Source organism: Leopardus geoffroyi, chromosome C3 (assembly GCF_018350155.1).
Source record: "Leopardus geoffroyi isolate Oge1 chromosome C3, O.geoffroyi_Oge1_pat1.0, whole genome shotgun sequence".
In the NCBI taxonomy this organism is placed as follows: Eukaryota; Metazoa; Chordata; class Mammalia; order Carnivora; family Felidae; genus Leopardus; species Leopardus geoffroyi.
The window spans coordinates 104,595,170-104,613,208 of NC_059338.1; the positions used below are offsets into that span (position 1 = coordinate 104,595,170).

The 18,039-nt window shown below is 35.1% G+C and overlaps 1 protein-coding gene across 36 annotated transcripts in view; it reads right to left on the reverse strand.

The window, feature by feature from the left end:
• The window catches only part of RIMS2 (regulating synaptic membrane exocytosis 2), a 612,588-nt gene that overhangs the window by 471,685 nt on the left and 122,864 nt on the right, over positions 1–18,039 (reverse strand). For 24 of the 36 annotated variants that reach the window (XM_045453947.1, XM_045453941.1, XM_045453944.1 and 21 more), the window contains one exon: positions 1,292–1,303. The exons of the other annotated variants lie outside the window; for them this stretch is intronic. In XM_045453947.1, coding sequence (XP_045309903.1) covers positions 1,292–1,303 — 12 coding nt within the window. The remainder of the gene's footprint in view (positions 1–1,291; positions 1,304–18,039) is intronic. 36 annotated transcript variants of the gene reach the window in all.

Below are 18,039 nucleotides of genomic sequence, written 5' to 3' on the forward strand. Positions count from 1 at the left end.
GGGAGCTTGCCCTGGATCGAATATGGTGCCCAGTCTGGGATATGTCTACAGTGATTGACTCTAAGTCCTCAAAACTGCCTCAAAAGTTTAGTAGAATTCCTATAGGTATTTAAAAAAAATTAAAAAAGGATAGTGACAGAGTCACAGTGTCTTTTCTGCTCAAAGAATTCATTCTGGGGGCGCCTGGGTGGCTCAGTCGGTTGAGCGGCCGACTTCGGCTCAGGTCATGATCTCGCAGTCCATGAGTTCGAGCCCCGCGTTGGGCTCTGTGCTGATAGCTCAGAGCCTGGAGCCTGTTTCAGATTCTGTGTCTCCCTCTCTCTCTGCCCCTCCCCCACTCAGTCTCTGTGTGTGTCTCTCTTGCTGTGAAAAATAAACATTAAAAAAAATTTTTTTAGAGAATTCATTCTGAACCCACATCAATATCTGCCAACACCTACGTTATCCCAACCAAGTAACTGAAAACTAAAAAGAATAAAAATTCTCCAACCACAAAAAAGAAGAGATCAGCCAAAGGATTTCTCTTTAGGTTTCATGCTAATTTAAATTTGGAAAACTTGAAAAGACCTCAAGTTTTAGTCTGACTCATCAAAGGAATCAGAAAGGAAAGTTTTTATCTGTGCTTTGCAGGAAGTCAACATCTCCAGAGCAGATCCAAATCCAAACCCAAATCAGACTTCTGCAGACATTAGCAGATTATTCAAATCTTACCTGTGGTCAAATTCTATATATCTGAGAATTTTTTAATTACAATTATATCTAATAATCAACATGAGCATACAACATAGACATTTTACCAATCTCTAAAACATATTGTTAAGAAAAGTAAAAATATATTAAATACTCAAATCAAGTATAAACATGTACTTCAGAAAATCCATGTTTGATGCTATTGAGACTCATTATTACAAAGATTAAATCTTTATACTAACTCAGAAGCTTCTGTTAAAAACTCTGACCAATACAATGAGTTTAGAGAAACATAAGAAGATTAAAGGAATTCTTATCACAATGAAAAATGCTGGGATATCTCCTTTAAAAAGGTACAAACGCTAAAGAGGCAAGCTTTTTTAAGAATCAAATAATCAAAGTTTCATCTATAATATAATGAAATATGTTTTTCAGTAAAATCAGATAGCATGCTTAAAATATATTAATGTATAGCAATTATCATGCACAATGGCTGTAACAAAACACTTAGAAGCATACAAATTAAATACAGCTATAAAATTAAAACTAGCAATAATAGCAACAAGAAAAAAATAATATTAGACAGAAAAAAGACTCTAACCACTTTGTCCTCCTGGTGTGAATATCCACGAAAGCAAGTTAGAAAAGACAGAAAAGACAAAACAAAAAAAAAAATAATAATTAATTCCATTCTTAAAACAAGCAAGAGTTTTTAAGAGTTTGTTAGTGAGATAAAAATTCTGAGAAAGTCTAAATTGCATTTTGTGAAATATAAACATTTTAAAAGGAAAATTTTTTCCACATATTTCAAACAAGAGCACGCCATATACTGAATTTATAAAGATACATAAACACAATAATTTGTATAAAAGCAATAAAAAATACAAACATCAGAAAAATGGGGATGTTCTTTCCACAAATAAAATCCCAATTAAACACTCAATTAACTCAAAGAGAGAAATTGAAAAATCTTAAGGCAAATAGCTTTTAAGTACAAAGACAATAAAAAGAGAGCATCACTGTTTATCTTTAATTTCATCATATACTATCAAAAGTAGACAAAATTCTATATGAATTATGCATATTGCTTCCAAAAGTTATTTATGCCCCATTAATTTAGAAGCTTTCCAAGCTTTATTAACTACAAGGAAAAAAATTAATTAGAAAAACCATTAAAGGTAACATGTTATTGATTACAATTGGCAATTTTGGGTCATAGATTCCCACTATAAATGTGGAAAAGACAACGATGAGATGCATGATTTGGCCAAGGGGAACGTACTTAGATATTCTGAAGTTAAAAATTGTTGCATTTCTCTTTACTAAAACATAAAGAAATGATAACTGGCAAGGTGATAATGTAATGATAATGATCTGATATGTTATAAGAACGTATATAAATTTAAAAAATTCTAGATACATTACAAAGTAAAATCATGTATTTTGAGGGATCATTGCTCTCTGAAAGGTAAGTGGCAATAATAGTCGTGACTAAGAGCAAGGACTTTGCAATCAGACAGACCTATCTTAAAATTCCACCTTTTCTTAAATAACATTTAAAGGGGTGCCTGCGTAGCTCAGTCCGTTAAGCATCCAACTCTTGGTTTTGGCTCAGGTCATGATCTCATGGTTTGTGAGTTTGATCCCCACATCAGGCTTTGCACTGACAGTGCAGAGTCTGCTTGGGATTCTCTGTCTCCCTCTCTGCCCCTCCCATGCTTGCTCTGTGTCTCAAAATAAATATATAAACTTAAAACTTTTTAAAAATAAATAAAATAACATTTAAATAACATTAAAAAAATTTTTTAATGTTTATTTTTGACAGATAGAGTGTGAGTGGGGGAGGGGAAGACAGAAAGGGAGACACAGAATCCGAAGCAGGCTTCAGGCTCTGAGCTGTCAGCACAGAGCCTGATGCAGGGCTCGAACTCACAAACCACAAGATCATGACCTAAGCCGAAGTCAGACGCTTAACCAACTGAACCACACAGATTCCACAACATTTTTAAATAACAATTTTCTTAAGTTAAGCCTGTGTCTGCAAAATAGGGAATTAATATTTACTTTATAGGGTTTTCTGAAATAAAATAATATGAAAAGCTCTCCATCCAGTGCCTGGCATGTAGTTCTATATCTGATATTCTAAACTATGAAACATAGGATATTGCATAGAAGGGACAGGACTGCATACTTTACATTACTGTGTTCTTGACTGTTTCACCTGTTACAAATGTTAAAACTAAAGATCATATAAAAGCTATTGTACACAGTCCAGGACTTCTATTGCTAATAATTTAGACCAACAAAAATCATTTATGGACCACTCATTATATATGTATCAGGCACTACACTAGATTTCTGAGATGTAATAAGACATCTAAGATGTAAATTAAGTAAGACAGTTCCTCCCAAAGAACTAAATGTAGTAAGAGAAGAAAAATCATTGCATAACAGAGAGACTTACGAAAGCAAGAAAACAACAAAACACTATAGAAACACCAATGATTGAGGAGATAACAGAACTTTGAGAAAAGTTTCTGAGATGTAAGCAGGTCGTTAAAGAAGAAAGAAGAGAATGTCAAGCAAGACCAGTAAGGGAGACTATTTTATGCAACAAAATGAAAAATGCAAAAAGCACAAAAGCACAAACAAGCCTGGCATATTTGGAATAAAAGTATTTGAAAATGACTAGATTACAACTGATATGTCTGAACTAAACCCTCACATTAACATATGAACATATATTAACATTTGCCTGAAACTGAGAAGCATAACACTTAAACAAAATAATGCACATTGCACAAATAAAAAAGAAAGAAAATGAAGCCATAGCTAATGAATTGGCTAATAGTTAATCCCTCTGAACAGATAAAATAAGTTATATTTTTGCTATAACAGACACAGGAAAAACTTCGCTGTAATACATATGTGAAATATTATTGCCATCGTATCTTTATTATCTTTCAACAGGAATAAAAAATAAGCAAAAAACCTATCATATGATTTATAAATGAGAGGCACAATATTATTAGCTACTATTTACCGAGCCTTCAACTATGCTGCGAAGTGCACGCTGTTTGAAGGGGACAAGTCCAGAAGCTGGGAGAACAATTAGGAAGATGTTGAAATATTTGGGGCAAGAAGCAAATACGAGAGCAGTATGAACTACAGTCATGGTCAGAGAAATGGAGAGAAGTGGGCTGATTTAGGAGATACTGAGAAGTAAGGCTCTTAACACCGGACTGAGGAAAAGGAAGACGTAGAGGTCTAGGTCCACCATAAGGGATACACTAACCCAGCACACAAATCTGATTATCTCATTGAATCAAAAAATACAAAATAAGTGCTTCACAAATATTGACTCGTTTTATCCTCACAGTCGCCTAGTGAGATAAGCACTATTGTTATTTCTATTTACAAATGGAGAGACGGAGGCAGAGATTAAGCATCTTGTACCAGGTCACAGAGCTAGTAAGTGACAAAGCTGGGATTCAAACTTCTCACGTCAGAACTTGTGCTGAAGCCACGACACCACGCTGCCACTCTAATGCCAGCGTCCTCTGTTGGCTTTATGTATCTTTCCTGTAATTTCATTGCTAACTACATTATTTTAGGTCATAATTAATACAGTTGGAGTACATCCAAAAGCATTTATTAAAAGTTTAAGAGTACAAATACATATATATTTAAAAATTATTTTTGGGGCGCCTGGGTGGCGCAGTCAGTTAAGCGTCCGACTTCAGCCAGGTCACGATCTCGTGGTCCGTGAGTTCGAGCCCTGCGTCAGGCTCTGGGCTGATGGCTCAGAGCCTGGAGCCTGTTTCCGATTCTGTGTCTCCCTCTCTCTCTGCCCCTCCCCCGTTCATGCTCTGTCTCTCTCTGTCCCAAAAGTAAATAAACATTGAAAAAAAAAAATTAAAAAAAAATTATTTTTAAAAGCTATTAAAAATGTATTTTATTTTCTAAAATAAATTTTAAGTTTATTTATTTATTTTTAGGGAGAGAGAGAGAGCATGCATGTGTACATGTGAGCGGGGGAGGGGTAGAGAGAAAGGGAAAGAGAGAATCCCAAGCGGGCTGTGCACTGTCAGTGCAGACACATGGGGCTCGAACTCACAAACCCGAACTTACGAACCGGGAGATCATGAGCTTAAATCAAGAGTCAGAAGCTTAACCAACTGAGCCAGCCAGGCACCCCTAAAATAATTTTATACTGACCATTTTTCCTTATGATCAACTCTCCCTATGACCATCCTTACTATCTTATCGCTTCTGCTAATAACCAACCACATTGCCTCTCCTGAAGATCAATGTAAGTGTTAATCTACATTCTCATTCTCACTTATATCATTGTTTTTGTTGTTCCCTTTCCTGTCTGATACGTGCTCCTGATAGTCATAGCACTATTTGTGACTAAATATGGCAACTGCATCTGCCAATGACTATTCTTTGTATATTTGTACAACTTTGTATTATTAGTCCCCCAGTCACCTAGTAAACTAATGTCAGCTCCCCTTAGACCCTTCTCTTAAATATTTAGTCTTTCCCCTTCTGCTTTCTTCCATTGCCAAAAAGATAGATTCCCCTCTATATCAATGCTGTATACTCTACATAGTTAAACTACCATCACTTGTCTCTCTCTTCTTGCCTACCTTATATAACCAATCTTAAACCACCTCTCACACCACTACAATATTTCTCCATCTTCTCTGTCAAGCCTACTCCCTTCTTCTAAGAGTTGCAACGATTACATACTGCCTATACAGTTTACCTTTTTATTTATTCATTCACAAGTTTAGACTGCCATCTTCAAAACACATTATCACAGTGCTGAGCTGCAGCAAGGAGCCGGATCAAAAGACAATGCCTATCTCTGAACACTTTTCCAAAGAAGACATCCAGGTGGCCGACAGACACATGAAAAGATGCTCAACATCACTCATCGTCAGAGAAATACAAATCAAAACCACAACGAGATACCACCTCACACCAGTCAGAGTGGCTAAAATTAACAACTCGGGCAATGACAGCTGTTGGCGAGGATGCAGAGAAAGAGGAACCATTTTGCACTGCTGGTGAGAATGCAGACTGGTGCAGCCACTCTGGAAAACGTATGGAGGTCCCTCAAAAAATTACAAATAGAACTACCCTATGACCCAGCAATTGCACTACTAGGCATTTATCCAAAGGATACGGGTGTGCTGTTTCGAAGGGGCACACGCACCCCAATGTTTACAGCAGCACTACCGACAATAGGCAAAGTATGGAAAGAGCCTAAATGTCCATCAATGGATGAATGGATAAAGAAGAATGAAACTTGAATGCAGTTTCTAATGGCATAAAGCACCCTCTCCCTATGATTCGTACCCTGCCTAACTCGAGACACATGCTTCACTCCATTCTGTATGCCCCAGCCAGACCACACTACTTGCATTTCTCTTAAATTATTACTGCCGTTGATCTCTTATGTTTTTGCTTCCCCTGCCACTTTAATCTGAAACATATATGTGTGTGTGTATATATTATACACAATGGAGAATTACTCGGCAATCAAAAAGAATGGAATCTTGCCATTTGCAACAACGTGGGTGGAACTAGAGAGTATTATGCTAAGCAAAATTAGTCAGAGAAAGACAAATATATAACTTCACCCATATGTGGAATTTAAGATACAAGACAGATGAACATAAGGAAGGGAAGCAAAATTAATATAAAAACAGGGAGGGGGACAAAACATAAGAGACTCTTAAATATCTAGAATAAACTGAGGGTTGCTAGAGGGGCTGTGGGTGGGTGGATGGGCTAAGTGGGTAAGAGGCATTAAGGAGGACACTCTCTGGGATGAACACTGGGTGTTATATGTAGGGGATGAATCACCGGATTCTACTCCTGAAATCATTATTGCACTATATGCTAACTAACTTGGATGTAAATTCTAAAAAATAAATAAATAATTAAAAAGAGAAAAAGACAATACCTCTCTCAAAAAAACATGCCCATGATGAGTACACCAGATTTCTTTCTTCCATTCATTCACTCAACAGGTATTTATACTGACCTATTATATGCTGAGTACATGGAAACCTACAGTAAACAGGAGGACGTAGAGAAATACAGTCAATTAATCATAAAATGTTAAAAGTACTAGATTAGCAGTCTTTGGAATCCACTGAGGCACAAAAGAGTGAGTGATTAACTCGCATGAGTTGCCCAAAGAAAGCATCATGGGGAGATGATGCTTAAATCCAGAAAAAGAAAAAAAAAAAAGAAGACGTGTTCATCAGGTGGGGAGGGGTTATTTATGGGTAGGAGCAGGGTCCAGGGGAAAAGAGAGCTGTGTTTCAGATTAAAGTGGCAGGGTAAGCAAAACCGTAAGAGATCAACGACAGTAATAATTTAAGAGAAATGCAAGGAGTGTGGTCTGGCTGGGGCATACAGAATGGAGTGAAGCATGTGTCTCGAGTTAGGCAGGGTACGAATCATAGGGAAAGGGCGCTTTATGCCATTAGAAACTCCATTCAAACAATGAGTCATCATTAACTAGTTATTAAGCAGGAGGTAAAACAATCAGATCAGCATTTTACAAATATCACAGTAGGGACGTGGGAGGGATGTGTGTGAGGAATCTGGACTGGAGGAGAGAGACCATTTAGGAGACTAACATTAGTCCAGGTGAAGAAGGTGAAAGCCTAAAAAGGACAGCAGTTATTGGCTCTTGTAGATAAGAGAGGAAATAATCAAATCCAAATATTTGTGGGGGGAAGAACAGCAATGGACAAAAACCTGAGAGTATACCTGGTTTTCTGGTCTTGGTGACAGAACAACAGATAGTGGCATCATTCAAAAAAGCTGAAATTTTTGGAAGGAATAGATCTGGGGTTGTTTCGATGATAGGAAAATACGTACTCTGTTTTGACCTAAGTGAGACTTAGTGGTATTCTAATATATTTATTGAAAGGAAGTTAAAAAGACAAGACTTCAAAAGAAGAATCTTATGTCCTTTTTTTTTTTCAAATGGGCCATCAATGGGGCGCCTGGGTGGCGCAGTCGGTTAAGCGTCCGACTTCAGCCAGGTCACGATCTCGCGGTCCGTGAGTTCGAGCCCCGCGTCGGGCTCTGGGCTGATGGCTCAGAGCCTGGAGCCTGTTTCCGATTCTGTGTCTCCCTCTCTCTCTGCCCCTCCCCCGTTCATGCTCTGTCTCTCTCTGTCCCAAAAATAAATAAACGTTGAAAAAAAAAAAAATTTCAAATGGGCCATCAATTTATTTATTTAGATACCTAGAAAACTACATATATTAGTGTATACAATTTGATGACTTTAAACATATGCATACATCCATGAAACCATCACCACAATCCAGGTAACAGACATATCTGTCACCTCCAAAAGTTTCTTTGTGTCCCCTTATGGCCTTTCTTTTTATGGATCAGAATTATTTTTAACTTAAAAAAACAACACTTTTGTTTCAGACACGAGTTCGTTTATTTCTGTGCCTATGTTTGAAGTCAAACATTTTGGGGGGAATGCTTGAAAAAGAATTGGGTGAGATTTATTGAGTATTTCATTTAAAAAGGGTAGAGAAATTCATAACTATGTCTAACCCTCCTCCCACATATTGTCTGCATTACATGTCCTTTGCACTCCCCTACCCAGTATCTATTTAACTGTGTGGCAGTTTCGGTGACATCCTAAATTCCCTTATCTAGTAAACTAACATAAAGTCTACTATTATGATTAGCATTCATGGCAAATGCTATCATTATTCTTCCCCAAACAAGCTAAGTAAAATCTATTTAACCTAGTGCTCATCTGATCTACGGATAAGGAGCTAACTTCATCTATTGATGAGGATATTAGGTACTGAGCAGGATTCTTCCCACCAAGTGGTCAGGAGCAAGTAGACAGCAAATAAATAGCAAAACTTTCAAACGCACATATGCCATTAACCAAGCATACACTGCACCTGCTATATATCAGTAGTCTGCATACATTTTTTTCTTTTTTCTAAAATAAATTTCTGAAACCATGTACTCCTCACACATTTTTAAGATAACATTTAAATTTGAAGTTTAAATAGCTGGAAAGGATACATTTCCAGACAGGCTGCGTATTGTAGGTACACTTCAATAATATTTTTATCAAATCTTGGGGCTGCGGATTTACCTCATTCAATATAGGGGAAATGTCTGCCATATAACCTATTTGGCAAAACCAGGCCATGTTGAGAAACTATCAGACGAATCTGACTTTCTCTCAGAGTCTGACTTCATTTTTAAATTCAAATAAATGTGCCACTACGGGTCACCATGACAATCATCTCACATCAAAATTATAAAAGAGAAATGAGGTACCAGAGTCTTGCCAGAAGTCTGCTGCCTGAATGAAACATGGTGCCGCCCCTTTCTATATTTCTTACAAAACCTCTCACTGCTTTACCCTCATGGACAGTACATTCTAGAATTGTCACTTTGTTTGGCACCCCAGAAATTTTCACATCCTGAGGCAATACATTATCCACATTAGATTTGGTTAAGAAGCATGCTTTTCTTTGAAGAGTATAAGGGCAATCAATTGTAAAAGGGAGTCAGAAAGAAAATTTCAAAAAACAGAAATGTTCTCGAGATGATCAATTTTAAGGAAAAAAAAAAATGAAAGAATACATATGGAAATTTTTGCCCTTTAGGTAATTCACATTCATCTACTCTCCAGAAAGCCTTCCTTCCTTCCACAGCAGGGGTACACAACCTCACTTTCAAGCCCACTGCCACATACCTCAAGAGTATAAAATGCCTATGGAATCATCCAGAAGCTCCTGAAGAGAAACAATGCCAAACAGATAACTACAATAGTATTTGTAAGCTTCCTTGCTCTTCTCGGTAATATTACCCACAATGAGTCATGCTATACAGGTGACAGAAATGGAGGCTGAGCCAGATGAAAACTATATAAAGATGCCATATGAAGAGGGAGTGAGTTCCTGTAAACTTTGGTGAAAATGTTTTCGTTTATGTTCAATTTGCAACATTGTTTTGCCTCCTTCCACGATGCTCATATGTATGAGGAAGTGTAAATATCCCAAGATTCTGCAAGTTAGATTTTTTTCTTGCAGTCCCTATTTTATCCTGTACCACTAAGGGAGGTTGACATCAATGAGGGGAAATAATTCTTCTTTTTAAATTCTACAACCATTTTTTAACAATATTCACACATATTCTAGGTTAATGAGCTCAGAGGCTTGAAGTTCAGGATCTACCGAATATGGCAGCTTGCTTAAGGGTGGTCCTACGAATTGTATTATTCTAATAAGTTTTACCTATTTCTCAAATGCTTATGAACACAGTTACTAAAATTTAAGTGGTGCCCTCAACACTCCCATGTCATACAAATGTGGGATGGGGAGAGAAACCAAAGTGTACTAGATATAGCAACATATAACAACTAATGAAAGCTTCTCAATTCCCTTTTTAAAATTATTTAAGTAGTAAGTATATTTGGCTAAATGAATGTACTTTTAAGTACTTCAAGCATTACATGAGTTACCTAGTATTAATTTTAAAATCATAAAATGTCAAACCCAGAAAACATCTTAAAAATCACAGATGATTTCATTTTACAGATTTTTTTTTATTTTATTTTTTTAATTTTTTTAATGTTTATTTCTTTTTGAGACAGAGAGAAACAGAGCACGAACAGGGGAGGGTCAAAGAGAAAGGAAGACACAGAACCTGAAACAGGCTCCAGGCTCTAAGCTGTCAGCACAGAGCCCGACGCGGGGCTTGAACTCACCGACCGCGAGATCATGACCTGAGCCGAAGTCAGACGCTTAACCGACTGAGCCACCCAGGCGCCCCGCATTTTACAGATTTTAAAACAGAAGCACTAAGACGTGAAGTGAAGACATGTCACACAGTCACACAACACCCGGGCAGAAACAAAACTTGGTTCTTTTATTATCTCAACTTATGCCATCCTCTTCCGGGAGAATGTCAATTTTTTCTTGATATACTGGTAGGTAGCAATTCTATGAAGTCTAAAAGAAAACTCATATATCATACACTTGCCTTGGGTGTATGGGAACTGATTGTATATTATACTAGTACATTAGTCAAAGACTTGCAGGTAATCACAGTGACTTAATTTTTTTTAATTTAATTTATTTTAAGTAATCTCTATACCCAGTGTGGGGCTCGAATTCATGACCCCAAGATCAAGAATCACATGTTCTTCTGACTGAGCCAGCCAGGCACCCCATGACTTGAAATTTCTAAAAACTAAAAAACTACCTGAAGGATTGCAAAAATACTCTAATCACCATTTATCTCTCAGTGAACAATTTAAAAAGTAATCATTAAAATTTTTTTGCATGTAAGTGATACTTAATGACTTGGTTATGCAGTAGAAATGTCTATATTATTTCACTCTTAGCATGTGATATCTTGAACGCATGTATATCAATATATTTTAAGGGACTTGCTTCAGGATTACTTTCTTTTATAACTATCCTAAAGTTATAATTCATTCTGCTTCAAAACTGATATAATTTCTAGTGAAAAAAATCACATCTATTACACTTGTAAATTAATACAATTTGAAAAATGTATATTCTTTACTTTTTCAAAATTAGATTATCTTTTAAGCACATGGTAATCTATTTTTCCCACCAAAAGGCAAAAGAAAGAAAAAAATTAATGTTGCTATGCTTTGAAGCTTAAAATAATCCTCATTATATATAACCTTTATTGTCCGTCTTATTAGAATCACCATTCTATGATTACAAAATAATTTCTTCCTTATAAAGTCATTATTTTTCAATCTGAACTAAATATATAGCTTTAATTTACTAAGGGGGATCATCTTAAAAGGAAATAAATGAAATCAATATTTCATAAATCTTATTGTATTGGTATTTCCATATGTCCTGCACTGAGTTTATTCTCGCTGAATCATAAATGTATCTCAAAAGAGTTAATTAATTGTTAAGGATGGCTCCACATGAAAGAGCCTCAAAATTAAAACAAAAGGTTATTTTATCTTGTTCTCATAGGAGATTACTAAAATAATTTTAAAATAGCTTTATAATTAAATTTTAAGCTATGAAATATTTGTATTCTCATTATTCTACTCCATAAAAATAGTCTGAGCAAATTTCGCTGAGCTTAATCCTTTGGGGCTATGATAAATCAAAAAGTGTATTTAGCACCTATTGAGAGCAAAAGCCTCCTTCTATTACATAAGGCAGCGGAGCATACATAGGATGATCCAATGTGAAAAGAGAAAAACTGAACTCAGTACTTTTTTCATTTAGAATATAGACAACCTTTATACATATCATACAAAGGAATGCTTCCTCAAGTAGATTATGAATGACAATGCAGAAAACCAATAAAAGAAACCCAAAGCTATCCTTCTTGAGCTAAAATCTAGATTATTTTTACTTATGTTTCATTCTCCTAACACATCCCTCAGATATAAGAAAAAAATATGAGAAAAGTAGGGAATACTGCCTTGGGTTCCTTCCCTCTCCTATAAACCATCCACCAAGCTAATCCACAACATGCAGACATTTAAAAAAAATTTTTTTAATGTTTATTTATTTTTTTAGAGAGAGAGAGAGACAGGGTGTGAGCAGGGGAGGGGCAGAGAGAGAGGGAGACACAGAATCCAAAGCAGGCTCCAGGCTCTGAGTTGTCAGCACAGAGCCCAAAACGGGGCTTGAACCCACAAACTGCAAGCTCATGACCTGGGCCAAAGTTGGCTGCTTGTTAAAACCAACTGAGCCACGCAGGCATCCCTACAACATGCAGAGTTTTATAATTCTACAATAAAACAGACTTCCAAGGGGCATTCCAATTTTTCCCTTAATTTATTTTACTTAATTTTACTTAATTTATTGACTAAAACTTTGTTCAGCATAAAGTAACCATACGTTAGAAACCAGAATATATAATTTCAAGCAAACTATAGTCAGATGTCATTAACAGACTTCTACTTGTGGCCTAAATGGGGTAACAAGAACTAGATTTCTCCACCTGCCTTGGCAAACAAAATATAACACAAGAAAAATATATAAAAGAATGGTTTTCAAGATACTGGACATCAGGCAAAGAAGTCCAGAGATAGCTAAAATATGGGAAACAAACAAAATAAGCTCTACAATTGCCCCAGTTTTAGTGCTTTGAGAGACTTTCCAGACAGCAGAGCAGTACAGAGGAGCTCAAGTTCAGCTTGGCAAACATCCTCAGCAGAAGAGAATAAACCGACAATCTGAAGAGACCAACATGGCTGCATTTCAGTGGCCAACTTACCAGAGAAGAAAAAGATGCACAGAGAGAGAACCCCAGATAACTGCAGAACAATCCCTTCAAGTATTCAGCTTAGTAATGATGAGTAAGCATGAATGTGAGAAAATACCCAGGAGAGGGGGAAAAAATCACCTGAAGAGTTAGAGCGAACAGTGGATGTGTCCACCAACAAGATTGGAAAATCTCTTATTTCATATGTAATAAGCATATACAAAATTAGCTAAAGTACTCAGGAAAGCCTTGACTCAGTAGAAGAAAATAATTAGTACTAAACTGAGCACTTTTCCAGATCAACCTAATATTTATAAAAGCAAGATGCTGGGGCGCCTGGGTGGCTCAGTCGGTTGAGTGTCCGACTTTGGCTCAGGTCATGATCTCACGGTCCGTGAGTTCGAGCCCCGCATCGGGCTCTGTGCTGACAGCTCAGAGCCTGGAGTCTGCTTCAGATTCTGTGTCTCCCTCTCTCTCTGACCCTCCCCTGTTCATGCTCTGTCTCTCTCTGTCTCAAAAATAAATAAACATTAAAAAAATTTTAAAAATAAATAAATAAATAAATAAATAAATAAAAGCAAGATGCAGAAGTATTAACTTGTTTCCATGTAACTTAATTGCATCTGTGAACAAAGCTCAAGAAGAGTTATGAAAATGCAAAAATATCCCGACCCAACAAGTAAAATTTACAGTGCTTGGCACCCAACATGAGATACAGGCATATAAAAAATCAGGAAAATGCATAGCATAATGAGAATGATCAATCAAAACCACCCAAAAACTGACAGAGATGTTCAAATTAACAGAAGAGAACATCAAAACAGTTATTACAGAGCATGTATTCTACATGTTGAAAACTTAAATAGATCATAGAAGATTGTTTTTAATAGATATTTTTTAAAAGCCCAAAACTGAAATACTGGACATAAAGACAATGTCTGAGATGAAAAAATATATTGAATGGTATTAACAGCAGCTATGACATTGCCAAAAAAAAAAAAAAGTGTAAACTCAAAAGCACACCAATAAAACACACATAAAATGAAAAGCAAAGATAAAGCTAAAAATGGGGTTGATGAAAAAAACTTAAGTGAGCTGTGGAACAATGTCATGCAGCCTAATGTACAGGTAATGAGAGTTACTGAAAAAAAAGAGAAAGAAAAGTCCAATAAAAATATTTGAAGAAATAATGGCCAAAATTTTCCAAAACCCTAGGAAAACTATAAACTCAGAGATCCAAAAAGCTCAAAAAAGCTCCAAACACAAGAAACATGAATAAAAATACACAAACATTATAATTAAGTTGCACATAAGCAGTGATAAAAAGAATTACCTTAAAAACAATCAGACAAAAAGGACATATTACATACAGAAAAACAAAAATGAGAATAGTATCACACTTCTAATTTGAAATAGTGAAACATCTTTAAAATACTGAAAGAAAATAACTGTCAACCCAGAATTCTATACCTAGAAAAAAATCTTAAAAAAAAAAAAAAAACAAGAGCACCTGAGTGGCTCAGTCAGTTAAGCGCCCCCGACTCTTGATTTCAGCTCAGGTCATGATCTCATGGTGGTGAGATCAAGCCCCATGGTGGGCTCCTTGCTGAGCATGAAGTCTGCTTGAGATTCTCTCCCTCCCTCTTCCTCTGCCCCTACCCTGTTTGCATGCTCTCTCTCCCCCTCAATAAATAAAAATAAATAAATAAAAATAAAAAGCAAAATTCTCAGCATAAAAAGTTGAAAGTATTCAACATCAGCACACACACACTACAAGAAATATTGAAGGAAATATTTCAGACAGATAACATATGATAGCATATAGAAATACAGATCTATAAAAAGAAATGAACAGTACCAGAAATGATAATGACAACAGAAAATATACAATATTTCTTTTTATTATTTAAAACTCCTTAAAAGATAAACTTTTTAAATAAAAAAGAATAATAGTATTGTGGGGTTTACAAAATAAGTAAAATATATGACACCATAACATAAAGTCCAAAAGAGTAGAAATGGTAATACACTATTGGAAGATTCTTCTACTATACTATACAGAAAATGATATAATATCAGTTAAGACTGACAATGATAATTTAAAGATGTATGCTTCAAATCCTGAACTGAGTAATAAAATGACAAAACAAAGAACCAACAAAGCTATAAAACAGAGTCAACAAAATTAACGAGCCAATGAAGGACATAACCTGAATCCTAAAAAGTGCTTGACTAATTCAAAGAAAAACAAAAAACAAAAACAAACAAAAGTCAGATGGTACAAGCAGAAAAAAAGCAAAATGATATATTCAAACAAACCATACCAAAAATTACATTAAATATAAATTATCTAAACACCCCAATTAAAAGGCAGAGATGGTCATGTTGGCTAAGAAAGCAAGGCCCAATTATATGCCTATAAGAAGAATACTTTAAATATGAAGACACAAATTATTCTAAAGTAAAGGAAGAGAAAAACATAAACCACGTGAATACTACCTAATAGAAAGCTCTATTAAAATTAGACAAAGTGGACTTCAGAGCAAAGAATGTTACCAGGGATAAAGAAAGTCATTTCATGATTACAAAGGGGACAATTAGTTAATAGGACATAATAATCCTAAATGTTTATGCATTTGAAAACAGAACCTAATAAAATACATAAAACAAAACCAAAAATACATAGAACTACAAAAGGAATGGAAACCAATTTGACAATAAATTTCATAATAAAAAAAAGGAACTACAAAAGGAAACAGATTAATCCAAGAATAGTTGTATATTTCAATATCCTCCCTTAATAATTTATCAAATAAGCAAAAGATCAAAAAGGATATACTAAACTTTAACAACTCTATTAACCAATTTGACTTAAAGGACATTTAAAAACACTCCATCAAAAAATAAAAGTACATACATTTACCAAAATAAACCATATTCTGGCCATAAAATAGTATCAATACATTTCAAAGAATTCAAGGCACTCAAAGTATGTCTAGGACTACAACAGAATTAAATTAAAAGTAATTACCATACTTCAGAGCAAAGAATGTTACCAGGGATAAAGAAACTCATACAGAACTCTGGAAACTCCCTGGTATTTGGAAAATAAATAACATACTTCTGATTTATTCATGGCTCTAAAAAGAAAGGGAAAACTTGAAAGTATTTTTCACAGAATGAAAATGAAAAGACAACATATCAGAATTTTGGGGATGTCAACAAAGTAGTACTTGGGGGAAACTGACAGCACATAATGCCTATATTAGAAAAGAAGAGACATCTCAAAGCAAAGCCTCAGCTGCCACCTAAGAAACCAGAAAAAGAGAAAATTAAACCGAAAGTCAGCAGAAATAATAAAGACCAAAGATGAAATCACCAATAGAGACAACTAATGAAACAAAAAACTAGTTCTTTGAGACAATCATTAAAATTGATAAATTTCTAGCCAAACTAAGCAGGAAAAAAGAGAGAAAATATAAATTACCAGGAGCAGAAATTAAAGAGGTAGCATCACTACATATTCTACAAATATTAAAGAATAATAATAAAATACTGTGAACAGATTTATGTCAATAAATTTGACAATTTATAAGGATCTGGAGAAATTCTTTGAAAAACACCAAAGCTCATTCAAAAAAAAAAAAATAAGTAAATAACTTGAATAAACCTATATCTACCAAAGAAATTGACACTGTACTTAACCCTCCCCCCCCAAAAAAATAATAAAACAGCATGCCCAGATGTCTTCACTGGTAAAATCTACAAAATATTAAAGGATAAGAGTATCAATCCTACAGAAACTTTTCGAAAACACTCAAGAAGAGGAAATATTTCCCAATGCATTTTATCAGGACAGCATTACTGTGATATCAAAATCAAAGAAACATATTACAAGAAAAGAAAACTACAGACACTAACACTCATGAACATAGAAGCAAAAATTGTAAACAAAACTTTATCAAAGCAAACCCATCATTACAGAAAAGGGACAACCCATCATAAGCAAACGGGATTCGTCCCAGGAATATAGTTGGTTTAGCATTTCAAAATCAACCAATGTAGTCCCCCACATTAACAAGCAAAGAAGAAATATGATTAATCTCAATAGATGGAGTAACATTTGGCAATTTCCACCATCTATTCCTGATGTGAAAACAAACAAATAAACCAAAACAAAAAACAAAAAAACACCACCTCTCAGCAAATTAGGAGTAGATAGGCATCTATGAAAAGCTGTCAGCTAATATAATACTTAATAATGAAGGACTGAATGCTTCCTCCCTAAGAACAAGAACAAAACAGGGATATGTGCTGTCACTACTTTGATTGAGAACTGTACTGGAGTTTGTAGCCAATGTAACCAGTCAAGGTAAAGAACAATAATCAGGTAAACCAGGAGGAAACATTAGGGGGGAAAAAACAGAAAATGATTAATTCTGGGCAAAACAAAACAATGAGAAACAGGAAACAATGAGAAAATGGAGACATGAAATTACACAGGGGAACAAATCCCCATAACTATGTGTGAGTAATGTATGTACAAACATTAGCTCCCTATTTTAAAACTACCTAAGAACTGAGTGATAAAATACTAGTAAGGATACAAATGTAAATTGTAAAGAACTTAGCAAGGAAAGCATTTTATAATACTGTTTTTGCTTATTTCAAAAAGCATTCTTTGGGTAGCATTAGATATTCCCTAAAGTAGATGGACAAACTAAAAAAATTTAGGATGAGTCTAAAACATCTCATTATTTCCTCTTTAAATTCCATAATCTAATGTTTATTTCATTAATGTCAAAACAAAAATAAAGGGTAGTGTAGCTTCAAAAGCTATAAAATTGTAAAACACAGACTCTCAAAGCTGAAAAGAGCCTCTTTCAAAAGGAGAGAAAACAGGGGTCAAAGGAAGAGTAGGTCTACAAAGTTTATAAAATTATGTGTAATAATGGAAAAAGCAGTGTCACTGCTCTAACATTAATCAATTGTGTGACACGAAGAATGACCTTTGGTCTCCCTGGATCTGAGTTTTCTGCACCTGTAAAATAAAGG